Source organism: Poecilia reticulata, linkage group LG11, assembly GCF_000633615.1.
Source record: "Poecilia reticulata strain Guanapo linkage group LG11, Guppy_female_1.0+MT, whole genome shotgun sequence".
NCBI classification, from domain to species: Eukaryota; Metazoa; Chordata; class Actinopteri; order Cyprinodontiformes; family Poeciliidae; genus Poecilia; species Poecilia reticulata.
This window is the reverse complement of record NC_024341.1, coordinates 6,811,197-6,839,107: the sequence shown is the minus strand read 5'-3', so window position 1 is coordinate 6,839,107 and position 27,911 is coordinate 6,811,197. Positions and strand designations below refer to the sequence as shown.

The 27,911-nt window shown below is 40.8% G+C and overlaps 2 protein-coding genes and 1 long non-coding RNA gene across 4 annotated transcripts; 1 reads left to right on the top strand and 2 right to left on the bottom strand.

The window, feature by feature from the left end:
- Positions 1 to 7,437: 7,437 nt before the first annotated feature.
- On the top strand, positions 7,438 to 15,232 carry slc6a18 (solute carrier family 6 member 18). Its single transcript, XM_008421491.2, has 12 exons — positions 7,438 to 7,833; positions 8,339 to 8,479; positions 9,481 to 9,618; positions 10,088 to 10,269; positions 11,346 to 11,456; positions 11,542 to 11,654; positions 11,731 to 11,859; positions 11,954 to 12,110; positions 12,257 to 12,461; positions 12,541 to 12,700; positions 13,997 to 14,159; positions 14,754 to 15,232. Exons 1-12 carry the CDS (start codon positions 7,692 to 7,694, stop codon positions 14,973 to 14,975), a joined length of 1,863 nt encoding a protein of 620 aa, XP_008419713.1. The 5' UTR covers positions 7,438 to 7,691; the 3' UTR covers positions 14,976 to 15,232.
- LOC103472106 (uncharacterized) lies at positions 12,811 to 14,871 on the bottom strand. 2 transcript variants are annotated; one of them, XR_534810.1, is made up of 4 exons: positions 14,787 to 14,871; positions 13,942 to 14,139; positions 13,636 to 13,728; positions 12,811 to 13,565 (listed from the first exon to the last, which is right to left on the bottom strand). It is a non-coding gene; the product is annotated as an uncharacterized LOC103472106 (long non-coding RNA). The 2 variants fall into 2 exon arrangements; XR_534809.1 differs by having other exon boundaries at positions 12,811 to 13,728.
- Positions 15,083 to 26,677, bottom strand: tert (telomerase reverse transcriptase). The gene is made up of 17 exons (XM_008421492.1): positions 26,383 to 26,677; positions 24,710 to 25,991; positions 24,212 to 24,401; positions 23,970 to 24,123; positions 23,735 to 23,902; positions 23,459 to 23,620; positions 22,554 to 22,655; positions 22,378 to 22,463; positions 22,181 to 22,297; positions 22,025 to 22,096; positions 21,723 to 21,911; positions 20,541 to 20,667; positions 19,022 to 19,083; positions 18,586 to 18,710; positions 18,366 to 18,503; positions 15,914 to 16,013; positions 15,083 to 15,784 (listed from the first exon to the last, which is right to left on the bottom strand). Exons 1-17 carry the CDS (start codon positions 26,596 to 26,598, stop codon positions 15,667 to 15,669), a joined length of 3,408 nt encoding a protein of 1,135 aa, XP_008419714.1. The 5' UTR covers positions 26,599 to 26,677; the 3' UTR covers positions 15,083 to 15,666.
- Between the last annotated feature and the right edge of the window lie 1,234 nt (positions 26,678 to 27,911).

Sequence of the window (27,911 nt, the reverse complement as noted above, 5' to 3'; positions counted from 1 at the left end):
GAAGCCCTGGAGGTCAGCCAGGAGACCGACAGGACTCGCTACAAAGCCCTGGATGTCAGCCAGGAGACCAACGGGACTCGCTACAAAGCCCTGGAAGCAGGCGTGGAAACCGACAGTACCCGCAACGAAGCACTATTGGTCAGTCCGGAGACCTGCGAGTCTGATTGTCTGGTGACCTCCAGGGCTTCAGGAGACCTGAGTTCAATGGCATCAAGTTCCCATAGCACCCCAGTCCTGCGGGCCTCAAGCTCTCCTGCCAACATCTTTCAAGTGATTAACTCTTCCGCCATCAGCCCCCCAAGTGTCAAGCTCCTCTGACACTGCAATCCTGCTGTCCTCAAGCTTTTCTGCCACCAACAATCAAGTATGAAGCCTGGAGCCCTCATGACACTTTATTTAGAAGTACCATGGTTGAACCCAGTACCTCCGATTGTCTGTTTTGTACATTTTCAGAAGTGTATTAGCGAAGCCTCTGACCACACGTCTGAATATAGATGGCTGCTCCTGTGGCGGGTCTGAAACTGACTGGCTGTCTTCAGCGGTGTTATGCTGCTCCAAGGCGGTGCACTGCTCCAAGGTGGCGTTTTGCTGCTTCAAGGCGGTGTTTTCCTCCTCAAAGGTGGTGATTTTCTTCTCCAAGGTGGTTTTACACTTTCGCAAGTGGGTGTTATTATTCCTCAAGATATTGCTTGCCTCCGCCAAGGCGTTGAAGTCCTGTTCGAGGGTGCTGTAATTCCTCAAATGTTGGCGGTGATCTTCCTGCTGACGGAACATAGTCTCCTCCACCGTGTCGCTTCTCAGCTTGTCTGTCACGCTTTTCCGCTCCAAGTCGTCATTTTATTGCTGTAAGATGTCACTCATTTTCTCAAAAATAGTGCTTTGCTGCCTCAAGGTGATGTTCTCCTGCACCAGAGTGGCGTGTGTCAGCTCTAAGGTGGTGGTGTTCTCCTTTAAAGTTGTGTTTGCTTCACACTGGTTTTTTAGTTCTTCATCTTTTCCCTGAAGCAACTTGTCCTTTTCCCGAAGCAGTTCATCTTTTTCATGAAGCAACTCATCTTTTTCATATAGAGCTTGTTCCATGTTTGGAATTTGAATCTTCATGTCCTCTATTGTTTTATTCAGTGTCTGTCTCTCAAGAGATATCACGCTGACTTTTCTCAAGATCCGTTCAAGCTTCTCTGCCTCTCTAGCTAACGTCGGTCGTGATTTATTCTGGGAATGAGAAGACGACTCGTTACTCCTCTCACAAATTCTCGATCCTTTTTGTCTGGACAAATCAAAAAGCTGCTTAATCTTCTTCATTTCTCTGTTAGGAATTGCCTTTTTATCTTGAAAAACTTTCACATTCAATCTCTTTTTAGGAGACAATTCTCTTCGTGACATCAATTTGCGTGATGTCACAAATTGATGTCACAAATTGATGTCACTACCTCAGCAGGACAACTAGAAAACTTCTGAAGTTTGAATAAAAACAAACTTTAGTCTGAATGCAGCTGTGCTTAGCTGATGTACACAGTTCAACTGGTAACATATCACCAAGGCCGAAATCCGCACTTGAGGACAATGGACTGGACAGCAGGGTGCGAGGTCCAACAGTAAAAAGGAAACATTGTGCCCAAAAACAGAAGAATGGGAAACGGGTGGGGGTGTTGACCCAGCTGATGCCTAGGAAGCCACCAATTCCGACCCTCTTTCTGGCCAATGTCCGCTCATTGGGTAAGAAAGTGGATTTGTTAGATCTGAGGTTAAGAGTTTCTGCAGAGATGAAGAACTGTGCCGTTCTTTGCCTAATGGAAATCTGGCATAACAGCAACATGCCAGACTTAGCCTTCCAGATAAACGGTATTCAGTTATGCCAAGCAGACTGCGACCAACGGTCAGGAAAAACACGGGGAGGAGGGCAGTGTATGTAAGTGAATGAAGGTTGGTGTACGAACTGTGGCCTGGTTAAAAGCTGTTAGTCATACTATCTGCCTCGGGAGTTTACTGCGGTGTTCGTCACCATTATTTACATTCCGCTGGTGCTAACGGCAACGAAGCATCAAAGGAGCTGTATGACACCATTAGCTCACTGCAGATGAAGCACCCGGAGGCATTTTACGTGGTTGCAGGGGACTTAACCATGTGAAACTGACGGACACTCTGCTCAGTTTTTACCGGCGTGTCATCCTTCTTACACTCTGGATTGTGTGTACTCTAACATTCACGGTGCGCACAGAGCTCTTCCTCGCCCCCATCTTGGCCTCTCCAATCACATCTCCATCCTGCTGGTGCCAGCATATCGTCCGCTGATGACACGGATTAGGCCAAGGAAGAAGTCACTGTGTGGCCCAGGAATGCAGCCTATGCCCCAGGACTGTTTTCAATCCACAGATTGGCAAGTCTTAAGACAGGTGGCTCCTTATGAGGGAAAGGTGGACCTGGAGGAATACACCTCCTCTGTTCTTGGCTTCGTCTCCAAATGTGCTGATGATATCACCACCACCAGGACAGTAACCTGTTACCCGAACCAGAAACCCTGGCTGAATGTTGAGGTGAAAGCTCTGTTGAAAGCTAGGAATGCTGGCGTTCAGGACAGCTGACCCTAGGTCGCTTTAGGATATCTGAAGTGACCTAGGGTCGCTTCTCGAAGCGACCTAGGGTCGCTTCTCGAAGCGGCCCTAGGTTTAGCGTTAGCCTCACCTAACCCCTCACTGCCAAATGCACTTAAGTCCTATTTCCGCTTTGAGCATTTTAACACCCCCCTCAGCACCAGACTAATACCACCTCCTGGTGACATGCCTCTCTGTGTGACCACAGATGTGAGGAAGTCCTTCCAGGTAATCAACCACTGTGAGGCTGCAGGCCCCGACAAGGGAGGGTTCTGAGGGACTGTGTACATCAACTGTCTGAGACATCTTCAACACCTCACTGTTACTGTCATCTGTCCTCTCCCACTTAATGACCACCACTATTGTCCCTGTCCCCAAGCGCTCCACAGTGACAGACCTGAATGACTGCCGACCTAACATCAGTAGTCCCCACTAATATTTAAATATTAGTGGATGGGTATGAATTCAATTCATACCCAGGTATGAATTGAATTCATACATGGGTCACCATGTATGAATTCAATTTAAAAATACATTTCCTCGTAAATGTAGCTATTATAGCTACATTTATAGCTATGATCCGTCTGTAGCTGTAAGAGTTATCATTAAGCTGTTCCCCCCTTCAGTCTGGCGCTCTGTGACCTCAGCTGGGTCCTCCCTTGTTCCTGGACTCAACTAACTTTCTCACTCTTTAGTTACCTAGCAACTCACTCACTCGTTGGTTACCTAGCAACTCACTCATTCTTTGGTTACCTAGCAACTCACTCATTCTTTGGTTATCTAGCAACATGAGTCACTTGCGCAGCAGCAGTTTCTGGTTTTGCCTTCATTCCTCATAGCTGCTTAGAAATTAAAAAAAAAACTATTAAAAAAAAACATTGTGGTATGAAAACTATGGGTAAAACAGGAAAGTATTCAAAATATTTAGAACAGAAAAACTAACCAAAAAGTATTGATACAGACGGATATAAGACGCTTATTTCCTGATATTGTAATATTGTTCAGCCTTACCATTATTGGACTATTTTTGTGGTCAAAATCCATGTTAATTAGTTATTATTTAGGATTATTTTCTACGAAATTGAGTTTGATTAGTTTGAATTTAAACACTGAAATTCATGGTTTATGTTATGTTATCATTAATCAAATCTTTATAACAACATTAATTTCCCTTTGGGATCAGTAAAGTTGAATTTACATCATTTGAGGGCAAAATTTTACCAAGTATGTTCTTTGTCCAGTTTCTAGTGAAAATATCCTAGTACACTTAAAATAAGACAAAACTGATTAATAAGCAACTTTTGAGCAAGATATGGAAGCTTGTTTAAGTCAATAACTCATTCATATTGATAAAAAAAATAATTGCTAGTTCCACTGGTGGAATATTTCATTTATAATATGAAATGTTACATGTGAAATAATCTGATGATGTAAGAAATTGAACAATAGATCAGTCTTTAAACAGAAAAATAAAACAAATTTAAAGCTCTGACATCTCTATATTTCCTCCTTCCGTAGCACAAAAGGCTCCCATATGTGAGCATTTATCAGAGCTAACTTGGTAAATCTGGCTAATTGTTGCCAACATTCTCCATCAAAATGAGAAAATTGACACTTGGCGTGTTCAATAATTTAAAAAAAAACTATTGAGCTTAAAGACATATCAAGGAAATATCCGGTTTTTCCCCGTTCAAACACACCGTGTTCAAAAGGTTCCGATCATCACGAGTCCGTGCAGTAAAGAAATTTAATCTAATTCCTATAAATGTTATCAGGAGAATACAAAAGATCCATGCTATTTTGTCCATAACAAAAAAATATGCACCTACAAGCAAAAATCACCATTTCTAAATATGATATTTTAGCAAACATGTCTGGAGAAAAATTTCCACACATAAAGCAAAAAACTGGTTTGGTTGTTATGAGTGAGAAAATATTTGATCATCAACTACAACATAAAATGAAACGTGGTTTTAAAACATTGATCTTCCAATAAAACAAAAATCTGAGCAGTGTGGTGTGCATTTGTACTTAGCTTCACCCATCTTCCTGTTAAATCTGACTCCAGCTTTTCAAGTATGTGCTGAAGTTAAAAAAAAACTTAAAGTGGTTGAACTTTCCTGAACATTGTAAGATTTGTGAAATTCGTGTATTCTTATACTTTAACTTTTGCATCTACCTTAAGGAAATCTAATAAAATGTAGAAACAGAAAGTACTGAATTAATTATGAAAGGTTTACAGGAACTGTTTGATGTAGAAAAATCAGGCATATTTAAAATAAAATTCCTGTTACATTTATTGATGACTCTATAGGCCTTCCACATGTCTTTTTTTCATCTCCTTCACCATCCTGGTGTTAGGACATGTTCAGGTTCTCGACTGTTCATATTTGCATGTTTATCTCATGATCCCTTGGAGTTCAAGTTCTGCTTGTCGTTTTCTGTTTTTGTCGTCCCAGTCACGTTCCGTGAGTGATTCCCAGTATTTTTCCTGTTCTGAAGTGTTTACGTTTTAATCATTTCCCCCCTGCTCCTCCTACTCATGCTCCCCACACAGCTGTTACTCATTGAGTTCATTCAACTTCCCCCTTCCTTGCATTGGTAATCATTGCTTTTGAATTTCTCATCCTCAAATTTTCCATCACTCCTCACTGGAGTTTTTATTTATTTATCTGAGTTTATGGTTCTGTGTTCTTCCTAATGTTTGTAAGCTCGTTTTCTGGTTTTTGTTAATAAATCTTCTTCCTCATGACATTGCCTACTTCCTGTCTGCAGTTGGGTCCTTCAATTTCCTTAAATATGGCAATGTGGGTAAGAAGCTATTTTCTTGTAGGCATTTTCTCAGTTGTAGAGATCAACACACATCTGGAAATTTGGCTAAACTAGATGGGGCCCCTGTGCTACACCTTAAAAGTTTTGGATTGTTCCTAGACACTATGAGCAATTTAAAAATGTAAAAATAAATACATGCCACAGTTATTTCAATTGCATAAAATTTTCTGAACATCATACATGTAATTGTGTGGGGGGGAAAAAATATTGTCTCATCAATGTTGGATTATTCCCCCCCCAGTAATGAAACACATTCGAACTGAAGAATGCATCAGCAGCAGATGTTTTCAGCCTGGAATTTCTTCTCTTTTTGTCTGTTAGCGTATCCACTCCATTCGGAGAAAAAGTTTTGGTTATTTTTGCGACACCTTTTTAGCCACAAATTTTGCAACATTATTTGCAGAAAAACACGCAGAGAGAAAAGAACCAAAAGTTCAGGGAACAGAACTGGGAAAAACCTACTCCAAAACAACCGATCTTCTCAATGTGTTGCACACGGTTGTTGGCCGACACCAGTTTCTGGTTCTTTGAAAGCAAAGTGAAAAAAAAAAGAAAAAAAAAGAGAGATAGAGAGAGAAAAGAAAACAAACACAGCCATGGTTAAACATTTTCACATTGGTCTGCAATAAAATACGAGGCAACGTGGACCAAAGAATAACTCACCCAGATGAGACACCATGACAACCAGAACATGGAAAATTACAAGCAATTTGCACAATTTTGACATAAAACGGCTTGTTGTGAAAGTCCGACATTTATTACAGCCGAGCTACAGACAGAAAATATCAAGACATTGAGTGCCAAATGTGGAGGTTACCGATTAATTATCCGATTTTGATAACAAAACAGTAGAGGCTGTTGAGCCTCGTAGGCGAAATTAAAAAGATCGAAATTTCAGCATGTGGAAGTTAAAATAATTCCTGGTGGAACTTTTGTGGTAATCATTTATTTTTTCCTTCTTAATTCATTGATTAGGCTTTACCAACTCCTTATTTTGTTCTAACTTACTGACTTAAACCCCATTCTTTGTTTAAATCTAACTGCTGTGCTACTATGGGAGAGACGCAGACAGTCGTGGTTGTGGATATGGCTCACCTCCCAGGGTGGAATAGCCTTGGGCGGGGTGGGTGGGGGGCGTCACAAGCACAGTTACCTTAACCACTGATTCTAATGTTGGTATTTTAGTGAAGCTTTTGATTCAAAGCTAAATCCACAGGTTGAGAAGTGGATGTTTGATCATCTGCATTCATGCAAGATCTGCCAATGTTTGCAACGAGTAATTGAGGGTTGACCACAACTGATCACTCCACCATTTTATGCATCTCATAATGCATTTTACAGCTTTGTGTATCCTACATTTTATTACACTAGTAAAAACTTAGCAGCTTTATCACCTAGGCAAGAATTATGCTTTTTTCCTTTTTTTTTATTATTATTACACAGGAACTAAAAAAAAAAAAAGGCATGAGTAAAAAGTTTAAAAAGTGACATTTTTATCTAACCTGAAAACGGATATCTAAATTCCCATTGGTCATAAAGTAACACAAGATGACAGCTTTTTTGTTCCTCCTGCTTGCACATGTACATAAAGTAGCAACAGCTGCTTCAACGGATTGGACATTCTGATCTGCAAAACCACAGCACGCAATTACAACTCGTCCTGTACTGCAGCCTGCTGAACCGATTAGCCGTGAGTGGGAAAAGTAACGACCTTAGAAAAAAAATGTAAATTTAAAATTACCTCATTTGTGTGAAGTGTTTTTTTTTGTTTTTTTTTTGGTGTTACATTCCCGACTCGGTCGGAATGTACCCGACCGAGTCGGGAATGTGCACAGACGCGGCTCACGGTCAGGAAGAGCTGCCGTCACGATGCCTCTGTGTCATCGCTTTTCCCTGTGGCCCGCTGCAGCGCACAGCACCACCAGGTTATCCATTAATTAGCTGGGAACACTCCCATTTCAAACACGGAGGGAGGCTTTACCACTAAATCACTGGTGCTGGGTGCTCTCACTCCCTCTGTTTGTGACCTGATTTCACCATTAAAAAAAAGCATCCAATAAAAAGCTTTGCTCCTGAGTCAGAAGTAGTGGTTCCATTGGAGGAGAGTCAGATAAAGGACAGGGAGAGGAGCTCCGGGCATCACTCTGACAAGACGGCTCTGGACTGAGCGCGGGAGAATTCTGGACCAAATCAGAACTACCTGGATGAGAGAACAGGACCTGGGTTAACACAACAGCTGAGCCTTCTTGTTATTTGCGTTATCCAAGGATGGGGGAAGCAAAGAATCCTGGTACGGAGGAGAGACCCAAGTGGGACAACAAGGTCCAGTACCTGCTGACATGCATTGGCTTTGCGGTCGGGATTGGAAACGTGTGGCGGTTTCCCTACCTGTGCCAGATCTACGGAGGGGGTGAGGATGCTGCCTTTGAGTTCCTCATGTCGTTCTCATGCTTGTCTGGATTTCTGACATCAGGAGGAAAGGTGTTCGGATCAATGCACCCAGCTTCTGTGTTTACTTCCTCATAGTTCCCAGGGTGGTATGTTAAAAGCTACAGAGTTCCAGAGAACAGGTGAAGTTGTGTAAGCAGGCATTTCCAGTAAAAGGTGCTCAGCCTCTATCAACTTTACATATTGACTCTGAGATTTAGATTCGCACAGGGGGGGATTTGACACTCTTGGGTTTTTGTATAACTGCCTCAAAATGATTAGCCAGTCACATAGGCATTGAAGTGTTCTTGAATTCTTGGTTACAAATCTACAGCTTTCTCAGAGAATCTCTTTGAAAAAATCAAATAAAAAGGGAAAAAGCTCATGTTTAAAACAAAACATACTTCTGCTAAAACATATCAGAGTTGTTATGATTTATTGTAGAACGCCTCCTTGCCTTGAGGTCTCAGTTTCATTGGTGTTACCAGGTGCATTCCTCATCCCGTACCTGATTGCGCTGGTGTTCGAGGGCCTCCCCCTGCTCTACCTGGAGCTGGCGATCGGACAGCGGCTCCGCATGGGCAGCATCGGTGTTTGGAACGGCATCTCTCCAGTGCTGGGAGGAGTCGGTGGGTGGAAGTTCAGCTCCTAATCCTGAGGGATGCGTCCTTACTTAGTATTTGTTCGTTTTGTGGAGTTAAAATTTTGAAACCATTTTAAGGCAGGTTTGTCCAAAGTGTGAGCTGGGGCCACTCTGCTGATTTTGTGTGGCCCCGTGGCAGCAATGTGAAAACTTTTTACCCAAAAATGTACTTTTCTTTTTTTCTTTTTTTTGTCGACACTGTAAAAATAACGTTTGATGCAAAGTATTCATCACTCCTTTGGCATTCAACAAATAAGTGACTTTTTCTCAATAACATTTTAATGCACTCAAATCTGATTTTAATGAATTTATTGAGTGCTGTCAAATAAGCTCAGATACAATACAGTATTTGACTGTATTTTATGATCAGTTATTTTTATTATGAAAATGATATTTTCATAATTTGAAAGAGTGAACCAAATTATATTCTCATCCCGGAAAATAGACGTAATTTATTTTTTGTATTATTATTTTAAATTGAGCCAAAAAAAAAGTTTTTTTTGTTTGTTTTTTTTTCTCTCCCTTATAAGTTTATGATTTTGGACACTGCTGACTTAAGATGATTATGACTGAAACTTTACCCCAAGGTAAATTACAGAAATACCTTAACCTAATCACTTACTTGTCTAATATATATTATATATGAGTTAATTAATAATTAAAAGAACGTTAGATATAACCATGTCCATTGTGTGTTTTAGTTCTAGCAATGATTTCTGGTTCTGATAAACCTTTAGGTTAACTAACCTTAAATACATTAGGAAGCTTGAAAATGCTTATTGCTTGTTTGAGCCAACTACTACGATCAAACGTTTTCAAGCCAAATGTTGCACATTTTGATAGTAGCTCTTTGAAAAATTACAATAAGTTTGATAAGAAGTTGTTCACTTGTGGTATGAAAGCCTGTCTCTTGTACGGCTACACTGTTTCCTCAGGCTCCTTTGGAAAACTTCCCTCCGACTGACTTGTTTTTCCCCTTGTGTTCAGGCATTGCCTCCATGGTGGTGTCTTTCCTGGTCTCCTTGTTCTACAACACCATCATAGCCTGGGTGCTCTGGTACTTCTTTAACTCTTTTCAAAACCCGCTGCCGTGGAGCCAGTGTCCTTTGAATGCTAACCAAACAGGTGAGAGGGAAAAAAAAACAACAACAAAAAAAGGTCCACCTTGGTGTTGTGTTGCTGCTTTCGATGCATTTTATTGAACGTAGTGTAATAACAATAAAAGAATAACGATTCACCAGGAATGTTAAAGCACAGTGGAGCCAGAGGAAGTTGTCCGAGAGGGTGGGGGAATTTGCTTTGAGAAGATCGTATAAGCTGAAAACTAAAGTTAGGGATTACCACTTAACGGCCGAGTTAACCATCAATCTTTGAGCGGGAATTATTTTTGATGGATTTATTATACTGGCATGTGAACTGCTTTATGACACCAAGAGTTATTGATTTAAATGTGTTTTCTTTTAAACCTGTCCTGTAAGAAAATCACAAGTAATTTTAAGTAAAAGATAATCTAAAGGTTTTGTTATATATATATATATATAAATATCCCAGGTATTGTCTTAAGGGTGTGGTGTGGTGTGGTGTGTTCCAACAGGCTATAGCTCAGAGTGTGAGAAAAGCACTTCGGTGAATTACTTCTGGTACCGCGAGACGCTGAACCTCACCGAAGACATCGAGATCAGCGGCTCGCTGCAGTGGTGGATGGTCATCTCTCTGGCCACAGCCTGGCTTGTCATCTACATCTGCTTCATCAGAGGCCTCGACTCCATGGGAAAGGTCAGCACACAAAATCTGTGCTTTAGCAGGGGCTGCTAACTGGTACCACCAAGGCATAGCCAGGTTTTAAAAAGTCGAGGTTTCACAATTTTATGAGATTCTAGAGAACCTGTCGAAATATTTTCAATCATTTCATGGAAACAATTGAATTACTCTTGCTAATGTAACTCTGGTTTAAAAATACAGTGAGGAAACTACGAGAAGTGTGCCACTTGCAGGAAAGTTACTGAGCTGTTTCCTCAACTAAATACCAGCTTTTCTGCTCTCAGTGATACTCTACCACACTACATGCTAGTTATTTTACCCCTTCGCCAATTTGTACCTTTGTAGTTTTCTTCATTTTCCAGTGGTGGGCACACGTCCGCTAATGGGCTAACTCCGGAGCTAATTTTGTGCATTAGCATTTTTTTTGCTAATTTTGAGAACATTTAGCAGTTAGCTTCCTCTTGATTGTTTTATACGATTAAATTCTGATTTATTTTGCTATTTTGTGAACTTTCAGTTGAATAATGCTTGACATCTGCGCTGAAGCTTCGGTTATCCGCCGTTAAAAATTCTTCCAAGTCGTAGTCATTTACACTCATGCTCTTATTTTTAAGTGGGTGAAAACTAAACTCATGAGTTTCGCTCCTAATTTTTTTATCCAGAAAACTCTTAGAAAACTGCAAATATACAACAAACGAATGAACAAGATACAGAATAATTCAACACTTCCATAAACAACCAGGAGTGTTAATCAAATACATGAAAAAATTCACATACTGTATGTGAATTGGGTTGAGAGCATCCTCACATTCTCATTGTGACACTTTGGATTTCAAATATCATTTTGGCATAGCTTGGGGGTTGCTTTGTACCCACACCAGTCAGTTAAAATCTCTAGAATATTTTTAGATCACTATAAAATCAAACAGTTAATAAATGCCATGTAACCCCCCCCCCTGAAACAATGAAATTATGGTAATTGACTAAAGGTCATCTGATAGCGTTCCATGCCTACTGCTGATGAATAAACAACTACCTTTGACTTAAAAGAAAACCAGACTCTCTTATCGAGACGTTTTGAACCTTTCCAGGCTGTGTATGTGACGGCCACATTCCCCTACCTGGTTCTGACCATATTCCTGATCCGGGCCCTAACTCTGCCTGGAGCTACTGATGGGCTGGTGTACCTCTTCACTCCTGACGTGAGTTTGCCCCTGACATAACATGCTTCGTGTCCTAGACAAAAACAAAAACCAGATGTAATTGATGTCGTTCTCCTTGCTGCAGTGGGAAATACTTAAGAGTCCCCAGGTTTGGTTAGACGCTGCAACCCAGATCTTCTTCTCTCTTTCTGTGGCTTTCGGAGGTCTAATAGCATTCTCCAGCTATAATGCGGAGAGGTGAGGCATCAAACACCCGATCAAGTTGAGAAGCAGATATTGGACCTCCGCTTTATTTCTTTTTCTTGACTTTTAGGAACGACTGTGAGAGAGATGCTCTTGTTGTGGGAATAACAAACAGTGCCACGTCCCTCTATGCATCCATTCCCATTTTTTCCATCCTGGGGTTCAAAGCCAGAACTAACTTCAACACCTGTCTAGAACAGTATGTTTGCATGGATATCTGTGGTTGTCTCTTCTGACAATGAAGTGTGGTCCAGTGAAATTTGTAGAAATAGCATCTCTAATCTCGTCTACAGGAACATCCTGACTCTGACTAACCACTTTGACATCGCAGAACGAAACATGACATTGGAAAACTATGACCAGTGGTATGATTACTTAAATCTGACACATCCAGGAGACATAGCTTCTTTGCCCTTAAGGGTCTGTGATCTGCAGAACTTTCTTGATCAGGTACTTGTGTTTTCTGCACTCCTCTTGTTCAATCATGCCACCCACTATGATCCTTTGTGTTGCTCCTTGTCCTGTAAAGGACAAAGCGTTCTTTTTGTACATGATGAAGCATTTTCTCCTGCCTGACTTTAATCTCCCGCTCCAAGAGTGCTTCTGGAACGGGTCTGGCCTTCATTGTATTCACAGAGGCAGTCTTAGAGATGCCAGGGTCCCAGGTCTGGGCCATACTGTTCTTCGTTATGCTCTTCAGTTTGGGACTGTCCTCCATGTTTGGCAACATAGAGGGAGTCCTCACACCTCTCAAGGAGCTCAAACTGGTCCCAAAGTGGCTCCCCCATGAAGTTTCAACAGGTAATTCAGCTTGTATCTGGTCTTATTCCTGGAGGAGCTGAATTCCCTCTCTGAATTAACATTTCCCTCACTGCTTTAGCGATAGTCTGTCTGGTGTCGTTTTTGGTTGGCCTCATCTTCACCCTGGGTTCCGGTAACTATTGGGTGGAGGTCTTCAACGCCCATGTGGGATCTGTGCCCCTACTCGTCATCGCATTTTTTGAGCTTGTCGGGGTCGCTTACGTCCACGGAATAAAAACGTAAGGATTTCCCCACATCCCCCAAGATTTACAATCTTGCACAACTGTACAATATAAAGAAATTTGAGTTTGGTTAATTATTTCTTTATTGCCACAGTGCTTCTTTGTGATAAATTTTATACCAATGCAAGGCCTGTTTATTGGCTTTTAAATGACATCACATTGGCAAGGAAAATACATTCACAAAGTATTAGAGCCAGGTTAAGACAAAAACATTTTAAACTACAAGAATAATATTACTGAAATAAAGTCAGAATATTGTGAGAACAAAGTCAAAGTGTTACAAGAATTACAAGAGTAAAGTAGGATGGCAATAAAGTCAAACTAATACCATAATAGAATAAATAGAATAAAGTGATAATGAGATTAAAATAAGACAATGAAGTTTAAGTAATATGAGAATAAAGTCAAAGAAAATACCTAATCTTGTAACACATCAACATCAGTGGTCATGAGATGGTCACAAGAGATCTTAATAACTATCAAAGTTTTTTTTTTCTCATTGAAACAACTTTTTTCTAGAAATTTAACTTTTTATAGTAATATTGCATCTTTATTCTGCATATCTCATGACTTTGTTCTTGCAATTAAACTTATCACCATCATAGGTTTGAAACAGCCAAAAAGATTATTCCACTAATAACTCTTTTTCTAGTATTTGGATAGGATGATGGGTCAAATAAGAAAATGAAAACTTAACAGTTTGTGATTTTGACCAGCAATGGTATGTCGGAGTACCTTACACTATCACCATAGTCCGGCATCTCCTCCATATAGTCACCAGCTTGGTCACACGCCATTGTGGGATGGCATCTCTTGGATTCAAATTTCCCACAAGTCGTCCAACGTAGTTCTAGTGATTCCACTGGCATGAAAACCAACACCCAAACTGAAAAATGTGTTCAATTGAGTTCAGGTAAAGAAAACCAGCTGACCTTGTGCTCCACTCTAAATTCTGAAGTTAGTCTCTGGAAATCCCAGCTTTGCTTGGAGAAAGCGCCGACATCTTGGAGGTTCGAGTTTGGTCCCTAAAAAGGGAAGATAGGGGATATTTTCATGTCTCACTGCACTGACATTGCCTCCACAAAAAGATTTTTGACAATGATAGACAAAAAACGACAAGTTTTCATTACAACGTCCTTAGGAAGTGACATTGAAAGGGGAACAAACAGGCTTTGCTTAAGAATTACTACAAAGAATCAGTTCGGAAAGACAAATCAACCAAGCATAAAGTTGCTTACTTTTTGTGCAAATTACATAATCCTGTCTTCCATATATCTCCATTTCCTGTGACAGATTTAGTGAAGACATTTACTTCATGACCGGGAGGAGGCCCAACATCTACTGGAAGGCGTGTTGGATGGTGATTAGTCCATTGATGCTCCTGGTGGTTTTTGTTGCTTACGTGGCTCTCCAGGCTGGTGCATATCCAACATATCCTGCATGGAACCCAGATTATGTAAGCAAGTCAACTCTAGCATTACATCATACTTACAGTATTACTTTAATGACTTTAATATGGCATATACACACACACAAAAACTTAACAGACTCAACTTAGCAAATTGTTGTTGATAATAGCAGAAAACAAATCCAGTCCAACAAATAAAAACATTTGCTTTCAGCTAAAACAAAGTGAGGCTACATCGGGTAGCTAGCTAGCTAGCTAGCTGTAAACGTATAGTGCACGTCCTGTTTATGCTGTGCTAGTTCTGCGCTCATTCTTTTGGAAGTAAAATAGCTTGCCGATTTCTGAACAGCCCAAATTTTCAAGCGCGATATTTTCTTTTAGTTTTTGTACAGCCACGAACGGTAATGTTGTACGTGTCAGACCGCTTTACCTAACCGTAATGGGCAACACATGTCCTACTTTAAGAAGAAAATTAGCTTAGAAAAAAAAGTCATCTACAATATTTTTTGCTCTGGTAGTTATGATCAAAAAGGTAGAAATATAGTTCATTCAAATCGACAGCTTTTTCACTGCATTGTGCCTTCATTTATTTTCAAAGTATACTACATTTTTTTCTGAACTTTTGTATTTCTTTTTCCTTAGGAACATTTTCCTGAAACCGAGACGAAGGAATACCCAAAGTGGGTGTTTGGCATAATCGTCGTCCTCATCGTTGTCCCCATCCTTTCCATCCCTGTGGTGGCCGTCTACAACCTGATCCGCTGTGGAATCAAGAAGTCTTCTGCCAATGTCTCCCGCCCCAACCCCTACAGCAACGAAGCCTTCGAGATCGAAACACAGGAACGAAACAGACAAAGCATTTAACGGACGAACAGCATTTCAAGTCACCCGTCATACTCCCATTAATTTGATTGTGAAGATGCATTTGAACTGGACATGTAAAATAAGAAAAAAATATTTCTACACTTCAATTTTTACACTTGAAAAGACTTTTATTTAACCGTGGATTCCTTCATATACTTTGCGTGTTTGTGTAACATGTTCTGAAACAGAGACTCAATTCTTTTACTTGAAAAACAGATTTCAAAGATTCTGTAATGCCAAATGTCAGAATTTTATTTTTTAAAAAATTGGACTTGGATGAGTTTATGAAATTGGCATAAAACAAAAACAAGTATAGCATCCTGTTGTTTTTAGCGTACAGTATTTGACTATTTTCTTCAGTGACGTCATGCTTTTATGTGGAAAACTACCACCGCGATTAAACCAAAGTCCACAGTCAAACAGATGAGGTGTAAAACCTTGATTGCAATGGTAGCTGGGTGTCGTTTAAATATTCATCTTTACAAGATTGCCTGTTGTTTAATAGGGCATGTTTATGACGCAGGGTTATCTCCTAAATGCTTTACACCATATGACTAAAGACCGTTTTCCTCCATGCGTTTGGAATAAAAACGTCGGTTCTTTGGCATGTTGGCAGGACAGTAAAACACCAGTTCCTAGAGGTCCTCTCTGTCAACACCAGAAGAAACCCCTTATGTTTTCGTTTTGACATTTATAGCCAATGACATTTGGGGAAACCATAACCGTCCCTCAGTCCTAGCTCCACGCTCAGGAAGAGCGTCGCAGCCGTCAACGGGGTCGGACAACGGGGAAGGGATGGGAGTGTCACGCTAGCCCGTCAGTTCCGGAAAACGCACACAAAAAAAGAAAAAAAACACAAAAGCACACGCGGGGTCAGTAGATTCCTGCTGGGACAGCTTCACAGGGTGAAAAAGTTCCTGCATCGGGCTGCGGCTTACATTCGGATGGCCAAGAAGTCGATGGGGGTCCTGGGGTTTGAGGCCTGACGAACCCTGGCCAGCCTCAAATCCCCCAGGCGTCGCTCCAGACTGCGCTTCCCTGTCAGGAAGAGGAGAGCGGAGGATGAGGCGGCAATTAAACAATCCATCCAGTAAAATCAGATAAACGCTAGCAATAAAAAGCAACTCGGGTATTTATAGAAAGTTGTAGTTCACACTTCAAACAATGGGCTGTCTTGGAACGGCAATAACTGCTTTCATGTAATTTATGGACAGTTTTCTTTGGCAACAACACGAGAAGCAAAGTTCTAAGGCAATATATTTATCACAGAGTGGGGAAAAGAAACATTATGGTAAGCCGTAGAGGTGCCTTTCTTTGGAGGTGAACAGAGCGTGTTAGCATGCGAGAAGTTTTTGTAAAAACCCACATTTGGGAGACACAGTTCCACTCACTTATAACTTTATTGTTCCATCTTTTGCTTCGCTATACAAGTAAGAATATTAACTCAGGGTTCAAACCCAAATCCTCAGAATTAACAAATAAAAGTGATTGATTATTTATGAGAATCCAGCAAAGATTAGCAGGAAAGATCCTGCTGCGCTCTAGTTTTCCTCTTAGATCGAGAAAAAGTGGCTATTTATTTAATTATCCAATTGAAGACTTTGTTAGCCAACAAGTTAGAAAACAGGATTTTATAAGAAAGAAGAGTGTGCTGTATAAAAGTAAGAGCAATTTGGAAGTAACATCATGTAAATGATATAACGAGCTAGTGGAAGCTAAAGCTCAAACTTACTTTAAAACATTTGGGTATTAATCTACAAATTCATTCATTCATTCATTCTAACCCGGTTAAACTGAATGTAGATCTAGTTGCTGTTGTTGAGGACGAACTGTCACAACATTTCATCTTCCTGATACTAAATCATGGTCATGTTTGAATTTAACTCTCAGAGCAACAGATGGATGTTTTTATGACCTCCTGTGAATGTTGACGTGTTTTGATAGATATGAAATTTTACTGTTTGTTGACACTTGAAAGGAAAACGCTGCAATGTTCAGGATGTGTTATATAAAACTTAGTATAAAAAAAAATTGTAAAAAAAAAAAAAAAAAAACAGTTTTCGAATTGTGAAGTTTCATCATAAGTTGGTCATATTCGTCTTAATCACTAAACTTTCTCTCTGTATTAAAATATTTTATTAGGTATAATTTTGAGAAGTGTTCTATGAAAATGTAAATCATCTTGTCTGATTGTTTGGGGGATTTTGTTTGTTTTTACTTTCACTAGGACACTCATGACTAAAACAATCGGTCTCAGTCAACCAGAAAAGACTCAACTTGTGACAGATTTCAAAATAAGTTGATTTGGCCGTATTAAATTCAGGGCTGCAACTAAACAATAATCAATTACCTTATAAGTTATTTTGCCGATTATTCAAATAAAAAAAGTCAGATTTCATTTCAATATTCATTTAAACACTTTGGTTTAATTTCATGCAATAAAAATTACAAATATTCAATTCTGTTTTTTAAATAAGAAATCAAACATTTTATATCCTAAAATGTCAAAACATATAATTCCTTTAGTGTAGGCCTGACCATTTGAAGCACAGGATTAATTTGCAACTAAAAATAGATTTTTCTTCTCAACAAGTGAAATTCTCGGCCTTTTCTGCTCGACTTGGCATCAACACAGTACAGGACTAATCTGCTTATTATTTTTTGGGTTAACTGATTAATAAATGGATGCAAAAGGTGCTTAATAGGAGAAGCAGGCGAAGTTGAAACGATGCCACTTGAGACGTTCTGGGTAGAACATATTTACAAAAAAGATTTCTTTAATCTTAAATTCAATTTAAATATAAATTTTTTTGTACAGCTTTAATTATTGCTCTGAATGGGTTGGTTTTTCAGCAAATTGCTATTTTTTTAAGTGTGTATCCAGTCAACGATTAATCGATTAGTATGATCACTTATAATGATTATTGATTATTTCAATCATCGACTGATGAATCTGATTAATCGCTTCAACCCAAATTAAGATTAAAATATATGAAATGACAAAAAAGAACCACATTTTTATACTGTTATTAATATCATCATGCTAGAGTGACCTGAACTTGACCCGATATTTGGGCCGGGTCAGGCCAAAACGATTTGTTTAATGTTCGGGTTGGACTAGGTCTTCTGAGTTTAATAAGCCCATGTCCAATAAAGAGTTTAAAAAGTTTATAGTTTAAAAAGCTGGAGACGTTGCACTGCTTACCTAAATGTTGCTCTAAAAATAAAAGCAGTAAAGTTTTTATCAAAATAACGTGCTGGGTTCGTTTCGGGTTCGGACCTGTAGACGGGTCGTGTTGGATTTTTTTTTAGGCCTGCACTAAACTCTAGTTAATGCTAAAACATCAACTATAATAATTTTCTTGAAAATCATTCTCTGTGGATACAAACGTTTGTGCAGATGCGTCAGCAGGCCCCTGTAGAGCTGACGGTGTTGGGAGAGAACCAGCAGGAAGCTGAGACAGAAAAGCAGCTCCACCGCCTCGTACTGCACGGTGCCCGTCTGGGCTTTACTGCCTAAAATTAGTCCTGAAGAAAAGAAAAACATGAAACTATGCAGCAGAGAAGAGCTCAATCTGACACTTTTCTTAGGTTTTTGTGGAAATGATACCCTTGTTGCTGGACCTGAGGAGCTTATTGGCGTACTGAGCCAAGTCCCAGATCATCTGCAGGAAGTAAAGTGGATTCTTAGCAACTGTTTGACCAAAGGGCAAACTCTGTGCACACACATGAAACCTGGAAAAATAAATAAAACCAACATTACCTTCAGATAAGTATGTTCTGGAACTGACAGGCTGAACAATTAAGTTCCAGGTCAGAGCAGATATTGGGTAATATCAGTTTAGTTTGGTTTCGGTATTATCTTAATGAGGCTATTGGGTCAAGGTTGGTGAGTTTACACGGGAAGGCAGGTGAGTCATGCGTCTCCTTCCTGACATGCTTAACATGCAGAAATCCTGACAATGCAGGCAGGAGGTAGCAGAAGAAGATTTCTAAACAAAAACACAAGAAATGCAGAAAGAAAGTCGCAACTCAGTTGTTTTCACCTGCATGCATGCAGCACCACCAGCTTGTAGATGTTCCTGTAGACCGCTTCAAGGGAGTTGGTCTAAAATGACAATTGTTTTCAAGCACAAAAGCAAAAAGAGAGAAATAGATTGATATCTGTGAGTGTTTCTGTTGTACGTTGTACATTTCCTGCTTCATGCAGAACTGCAAGTCTTGTTGTCAACAATGTGCTGAGAGTCAAAACCTGTTGGTTTAAATTCATGATAGTTACTGGCCAACATGTAGCATTTATGTTGGCCTGGTTACAGTAAAACCAGTCCAACGCTCTGTACTAGGGCTGTTGTAAACGATTATTTTAGTAATTGAGTAATCTATAGATTTTTCTTACGATTCATCGAGTAATCGGATAAAAACAATTATGAAATAAAATATTGGTAAATCTTCCATAACACCAGTGTTACTGTCGGATATGAACATCAGTCTATTTTTTCCACATTTGAGTTTCCCTACCAGTTACTTTTTTGTAGACCAGGGGAGCAACACGGGATATTTACGGCTCCTCCGTTCAGAAACTCATCTACCAGCCATGTTCCTCCTCTCGTTTGTTCAGACCGGGATGATATAAGTTTATTGTGCGGTTCGTCCGTAAAGCTGCTCTTACCCTGTAAGCATCAACCCTCAGCCGCCCGCCGTGTTCAGTCTCTCCGCTCACCTGTGTAAATCCTCCTCAGCTTCTTCCCGCCGTTCAACCAGCAGCTCCGGAGCAGAAAGGCTGCCGAACTCCCGGCATCGCGCCGGTCATTTTAAGGATGTTTATTGGTCCCACAAAAACGATGAAAACCCGGAATTATCACCAATCAGTAAAATCCCAGCGGGCCGAACTTGAAGATTGGACGTTATGCCGCTAACACGTAGCTTCCGTCAACAACTCAGAGGCGGAAGTCAGAGCTCTGCGCAACGCAAATAATGTTCCGGCTGAAACACGGTGCGCTAAATGATAAAACATAAATTAACGAAACTTCGAGGCAGGTCAATTTTCCTCGAGGAATTTTAATAATCGAGGTACTCGAATCACTCGAGGAATCGTTTCAGCCCTACTCTGTACAATCTCTCTCCTCGCCATACTTCGATGTGGCGGGTGTGAAAGAGCTTCGACTGATTGTGGGACCGCGGTCTAATGGGGAGAACAGCGGCTCTCGCCTTAGATGTGAAACTGTGGGATGGATCTGGCCATTAAGAGTTTGGCTGTTCATTTCACTGGTGTGTAGTGGACTTAGATAAGGTCTACCTATGAGGCATTTTGTAGGGGGCAAATTTTGGGAGATCGGTCGATGAAATTGGTGTATCAGATTGGTTTCTTAAGTATCAGCTAATCTCCGATCTTCCAAAATCAAAGAAATTAATACAGATTCCCACACATCTATCCAGCCTCGTTTGATTGCTAAAGTTGCAACCAGCTGTAACAAAACAAATCCAAGCTTTTTACTGACTGTGCATTTTGCTAGCATCTATCAGAGTATAAGATTTAAGACTTAAAGAGGTGCTTCAATCTCCAACCTTCAAGTCCAAGAAGAGGGGATGACATTTGAGCCTCAGGATGGCCATCAGCTTCCTCTTCATCTGGTGTCCAGCTGAATGGAAAGAACCCAGAGAGATGGAGTATCGTAGCGAGAGGCCGGCATAGCTGTAAGAGATAAAATATATATATATATAAATATAAATATATATAATTAAAATATAAAAAAGGAAAAAAACTCAAAAGAAAACTTGGAGTTAAAATGTAATGCAGTGACAAACTTTTGTGTGCCTTACATTCTTAAGTCCACACATCCTTAAGAAGTCATACATTTATATTTATAAAACATAGGCTTTAAAATACCTTAAATGTACTGAATAAAAAAACTAAGTTGGCCTTGTTTAGGTTAATCACAGGTCTTAAACTTTGTTATGGAAGCATATATACTATGAAGCTTTTTTTTCTTTTTTTGCAGGACTTTGTTATGCAAAACTGTGAGGCGCAAGTACCTTCGCCTCACAGACTTGAGACGGTTCTGAGACGGTTCTGACAACCAGTAACTAGCTACTAATATACCCTTACTAAATTTGCACTTACCTATGATGGATGTAAAAGAGCTAGCTATGCTATCTAGTTAGCTGGCTACTTTTCTTACGACCATCATGGTTGTAAGAATATATCCTTGCTAGCTAGCTTTCTAAATTTACGCTTACCCCCGATGGATGTAAAAAGCTATGCAGCTAGCATTTTTACTTACCTCTAGCTGATGGATGTTTTTTGTTACATCCATGGTGGGTAAGTGGAGTTTTATTGCCAGTTGGCTAAACAATGTTCAAGCCACACAACTTATTTGTGATTTTCTTTGAACATTTCTGTCGTGAATTTCATTAATAACAGACTTAAAGCAACCTTAAAAAGTCTTAGATATGAGTTGGTGAAACCTGCAAAAACCCTGCTACAAAAACTCAGTGCTCACATCACAAGTACTGCATTTCATTGTTATCTAAAAACAACAACAAAAGAAACCCAACAACCTTTGCAAAGCACTGTATGCCAGGAAAAAATATCCTCCATTCTAGCGTGGGAGTCATTTACGAGTTGGTGCAAAGTGCATGGAGGAAGAGGTTGCACAGTTTACAAGGAACCATAAAGGAAAGGCAAAAAGCGCAATAACTTGAACCAAACAGACTGCAGGTAATGACTCGGATGACGACAGGTTTCACCTTGAATAGTCTTTATAGACGTCCAGGGAGTGGGTGTCCAGCAGCAGCCCACACCACGGGAAGAGACAGTGAGGAGGCAACATGCGAATGCCCGTACAGGAGCCCACACTTCCTGGTAGCTGGAAGTTGACCGCCACCTTCTGTGGGTTGACCATTAGACCATACTGTGGTACTCCAGCCAGCAAGGTCCTGCACACAGTGTTCAAGTTCAGACTCATTTAAGTACATCAGAGTGCTTTATCTAAAAACAAATAGTTTAAAAATATTTCATTAAAATGAGGTTTCATTAAAATGAGCCGTACTTCAGAAAGGTTTGTGCTTGATGTTGGTCTGGAGTAATAAGGAGGAAGTCGTCCACCAATCTCATCAAACACCTGAGAACCAAAGAAACAAGTGAGATAAAGAAACACTGCCCCCTTCTGGAGAAGATGGACCACAACAGGAAGTTTCTGCCCTACCCTTTGTTTTTAGTGATGTCTTTGAATAGAACGTTCTCCATGTGGCCGTAACACAAACAACAAAGCAGACAGGACACGACCGATCCCTGAGGAATCCCTCGGCACTGGTGGTACGTCCTGCAACGCGCAGGGTCGTGGTTTGGAACGAGTGTATTAAACAAACGAGGATGTTTAGTAAGGAGATAAGCATGGCTTACTTCTTTCCGTACTGAACTACGCTGCCTGTTAGCATTTGGGTGAAGAACTGTGAAGCTTCTTTGCCTCGGAGATCAGAGCAGAAATGCTGTAAAAACGGAGAAAATGTTAGGTTAATGTGGAAAAATGTATCTTAATCTCAACATAAAAGTGTTTAAAATTGTAATACTAGTCTTACTTGTTCTACTAGGATGGCATGGTGGAGTTTTGCATTCTTCTGCAACGACATTAAAAATCCCTTCATGTTGGTGGATCCCATGTTGTCCTCCAGAAAGTCTGCCTACGGCAACAAAGATGACAGCAAAGGAAAACAGACATTTTCTTTCCCCAAAAAAGAAAAGTGAAAGGTGAGGCACACTGTTATAGTGAGCTTTGCTTTCTCCTAACGCCCCTAAAGAAACACAGATATCGTGCTTCAACAGTCACTCAGTTAGAAATTAGAGACCAACTGTGTATAATTTAATTCGAAGTTACAGTAAGGAAAAAAAAAAACCTAAAATGTTCAGTTTGCACTTTGCCACAAATACCAACACATTCACATGTGTTAGATTGACTTAGCCAAAGTTTATCCAGTTAAGAATCTGAGACCAGACGAGAGAATAGCCAAAAAAAACAAAAAACGTGCGCACCACATTTCTTAGACATTGTTTTTTTTGTAAAATAAAATTTAAAAACAATGTGTCTATCACCTAAAACCCCTATCAGGTATGCTAAAGTGTTGTGACAAAATGTGATAGAGTTCAAGGGATGCAAATAGCAGAAATATTGTACTAACAATACAAAAAATTTCTCAGCATGGTCATGAACATGTTTTATAAAAATCCAGAACGTAGATAAAAACAGCTGCTAAGATTGAAGAAACAAACATAATTGGTAAGATTTTTTTACTGCAAAGATTAATGGTTGATTAAATCAGCCAAATGAGACAAGAGTACATTCAATTCATATTTATGATATTAAATTGAGCATTGGGTCTAAACCAACTACATAAAGTAACTGTATATCCTTCTGTACCATAAAATGATCCGTCTTGCACTAAGCTAGTCACACAGCATTGTTATCCACAAAGCCAAATAGCAGCACCTGTCTAACAAAGGCCTTTTTCAGGCCCTCGTGGGAATCAGCCCAGATCTTGGCATAGCGGCGGATGGTGAAGAGCTCATCCTGGACGGGGCACAAGGCCTGGCCAATCACCTCTATGAGTTTGTCATGTGGCAGGCTCTCGTAAGCTCCACTCACATCCACCTGTTAGACAAATAAGACACTGAAATAAAAATATTCCTTGGTTGCCATTTTGCAAAAACAGGTATTTCTCAATGGCTTGAGAGAAAAACCAAACCATCAGATGTCGTGACTCACTTTGACAAAGTAGAGCGGCTGCGGTCGGTCTTTCTGGGCTGGTGCCAGAGAGCTCAGCACCTTGTGAATATCCGTCATCCCCCACACCGTGGAGCCGAGGAGGGATGGAGTGGAGCGCACGCAGGCCCTCAGCATGTCCAGCAAGTCCCGCACCCGAGCCTGGAACAACTGTATGAGGAATTAGGTTACGGCTGTAACTTCCCTAAGATGAAGTCTCTAAAGAGTGCCGGCATACCCTCGTTTTGGGATCCGTTCCTATAACTCGTGTGATGGGCCTCATGCCGTCTGACTTGGGAATGAAACGAAGTCGGGAGATGACGGTGCCTTTGGGGAGAGACGCTGCCTGAGCAGGAGACAACTCCTCCATCTGTCCTTTGGAGAGGTGACCTCTGTGAAAACAAGTTTTTATTTTTAAATGAAGCCGTCTGTTCTGTATCCCAAACTCGGGTGTAAACAGAGAACCGCCTCGGCACATACTTGAAAGCCAAGTCCTGAAGTTTGGTCCAGACTTCCTGTCGGTAGAACCTGATGGCGTTCTTCTGCCCCACGCTCTCCGTGGCGTAGAAACAAGCGCGGACGAGACCCACGACAAAGCCGTCCAGCAGCCAGGTCAGGAACTGACCCAGGATCTGTGTCCGGTACGCTAGCTCGCTGGGTGGGATTCGGCCTGCAAGTAAGACGAGACGGTTCAGGACGTCAGAAACACGACCCGCGACTAAAACGGCACCAATCAGAGTTCTATGACAAAGTTCACTTCAACCAAACCAAGACCTCGGCTTTTAGGCAAACCAGAGTTTGGTTTTTAGGTCCTCATCAGAGCTCAATTGCACATTCCCACCTCCCAAATGAACTGGACTTTCCAGGGACTAAACTGTGTGTGTGTGACAGAACCCTCGCCTGTATAAACTGCAGACATCTCTCAACCTATCAATAACAAAAAAAATAAATAAAAATCAGAGAGCGTATCTGACTTACCGGTTTTACTGATCTTCAACCAGTCGCAGTCATTCACCTTCATGTTCCACATCAGCTCAGCCAGCGACAGCCTCTCAAACTTGCCGCTGTGGAGAAAACCCCTGGCTTTGGCAAAGAAATGAATCCGGTTGTGGTCCGAGCCCCACATCTCTCGTGGAATCACAGTAGAGAGGCATTCTCTGACAAACAGGAAGACCCGATGAGGCGCACAGTGTTTAGGTAAAAGGGAGTTTAGCTCTCCGGGTCCCGTGTTACGCTCTTCGACCAAAGGGCAGATCCTCTGCAGGATCTTGCTGTAAGGGCATTTCTTGTGTTGCCGCAAGAGCCGACTAAAGAGGGGAACCATGTTGAAGAACCTCTGGGGAAGCTTTTTCGGTTTCCTCTCTGAACCGTTCAAATACATCAAACCCTCGAAGAAGACGACTCGTATCAAGTCTTTCCCTTGTAACCTTCTGGATCCATTGGCGCTTTTTTTCTTCCTGTTGAGAAGGAAGCTGTGCAGGCCTCTGCTGCCGTACAGGAATCCCAGCGTGCGGATAAAACATTGTGAGGGCGGCAAAGGAGGAAAAGCCCCTGACCGCCAACTGGGACCACTCTCAGTTGTTGGCATCTCAATTGTCTGTTTGAAACCAGTCGTCCCATTTTCCACATTCCTCCTAGACGTTGCTGGTTCCACAAACCTAGCCTGTCTTTCCTCAACCGTTTGCTCCTGATTGCTTTCCGTGTTTGCTAACCGTCTCCTCTTTCCTGAGGAAGTTCCCGTCTCCTCCTCCAGCTGATTGAGTCCCCTCTTTCTTTTTCTCTTGTTCCCTTTTTCCTTTCTTCTTCTCCTAATCTGGCTTTGAGCCAGACTCTCAACCTTCTGTCTTCTCCTAAAGCGCAGTGACCTTTGATCTCTTCCAAACTGAGATAAACTGCGCCCTGTAAGTCGAAGCTGAAGATGAAACCCACTTGAGGGTGGGCTCGTGGACACCCTGTCATACACCGGGACGCCGCACACCTGGAAAAGGCACGAAGGAGGCACCGCCACGAATACGGAGCAGCTCTCCAGCAGGTATCGTGTGATGTCTGTGCCCAGGCGCAAAGTGACTTTCTTCCACAGGTCACTGCCATGGACGTAGGCAGCACTTTGGGTCACGTCTCCTTGGAATTTAAAGTGGTCTGCATCCCGGTCCTCCTGTGGCAGGGCCAGCAGGTTGTAGCCATGCGCCAGGACGTTTCTTCTTCTTTTCCTTTTCATGGTGTTGAGAACAAAAGCCAGGAGTTCCGGTAGAGTGCAAATCTAACAACAATATGAAATAACTCATTATTAGGATAAACAAACTTCTCAATATGATATTGAGGTCGTTTTTGCATCAAAAACATGATGCAAACATGATATAAATATTCAAGTGGAATATTTATATTCCACTTTGAAAAGGAATATAAATACTTTCTCACAGTACTGTTTATTTCCACAGTTACATAACGTCCTGTGTACCCAAAGCTTTTGAGTTATGCACTACTTTGTGCTGTTTAATTACATGAAAAATATTAAAACATGTATTTGTTACATGGAGAAAAAGGTCAAAGTGTATGAATATTTTTGGAACACACCATTTAATCTTCCACCAGTAGTCAATATTTAGAATGTGTCGATAACGAAGAGGGGTTTTGTGCCCTCTTCATCTCACCTCGCTGCAGCTGGGACTCTGCTGTAGCTCCTTATCAAAGCACACAAACACACCTCTGACAAACGTTTTGAAGCGGTTCGAGTCTGACTGCTCAACCAGAACCGGCTTCTTTCCTTCCTTGAACTCGATGCTGCCAGCAAACTCCTCCAGCGTCTGTATGTGCCGATACAGAGACCGGAGAATGTTCAACACGGCGGACATATCAGCCGCAGCCATAATGACTTAAAGCCCACTAACTCACGGTAAACATGACCCCGTCATGTTGGCTAGCAAACAAACTACTTCCTGCCTTGAGGTATTGAGTTCACCCGCCCGCCTTGCCGTTAGCCAATGAGGATTGGGTTTTCGTATGCGTCCAATCAGAAAGCCGCATACTTCAACGGTGAATCCGGAGTTCACCAATCGCCAACAAGAAAATGTTTGTTGTCTTAGATCCGCGATTCGCACGTGAAAGTAAATTAAATTAAAATAAAATAAATTAAATTACATTTATTTTTTATCATGTAAAGCACTTTAAACTGCCTTGTTGCTTAAATTTGCTATACAAATATGGTAAGTACTTAATGTTATTAAAATAAAAATATTTCTATTGTCTAACATTTTTTTTAAACAGACATCACTGAAAGATAGAAAATTACTATTTACTGAAAAAGTTGCATGGCTCGAAGGTGGTAGCACACACATCTCGCACCTCTGCAAGGACAAGTAGGTAGACATGACGTAAGGATTCTGTGCATTTATGAATTATAAGACTGTTTGAGCTCTTTATAAACGCTACTAAAGCTAGGGTAGTCTTCTGATGAGGGTAGGGTTGCCACCCGTCCCTTAAAATACGGTATCGTCCCGTATTTGGCTGTTAAATATTATATCAAATAATGAAATATTGCTCTGTTTTTTTTTTTTTTTGTTTGTTTCATTCTTTTTTAAGTGTTGCCATAGAAGAACACTGACTATCCTGGCCCTTGTGGTAAATTTGATCTAGATCCAGCCTCCAAACTTAACTCCTCACAAAAATTTTACAAATATTTGTATACATATTTTAGTAATACTCTTTACAATACCAGAATTTTCACATAACTTTTATACTTTTGGAGCCCTATTTGAGGTCACATTTTGATTATTAAATTAGATGTTATGATCAGTTACTCAGTACTTGAGCAGTTTACCAAATACATTTTACACTTGCTTAATTAAACATGCTTCAGGTGTGCTCCTCTGATTGGAGTACAATTTTGGAGTACTCTATGTATGAACGATTGCTCTCTGGATCACTTTTTTTAAGGTTTTTTTGGCTATAGTTGCCTTTATTTGGAAGTAGTTTGACAGGAAAGTGGGTAATGAGAGGGGGAAGACATGCGGCCTGCGATCACCGCCACAATGACTAAGGCCTCAATATGTGGGTTGTGCTTTGCCCCTGCGCCATCACAGCACCCCCTCTGGATCGCTTTTTAAAAACAAAAAACACTGCCATAAATATTGTCTATCGCTGCAGCGGCCATCCCACCCCATGAAAGTAATGTGACACACCG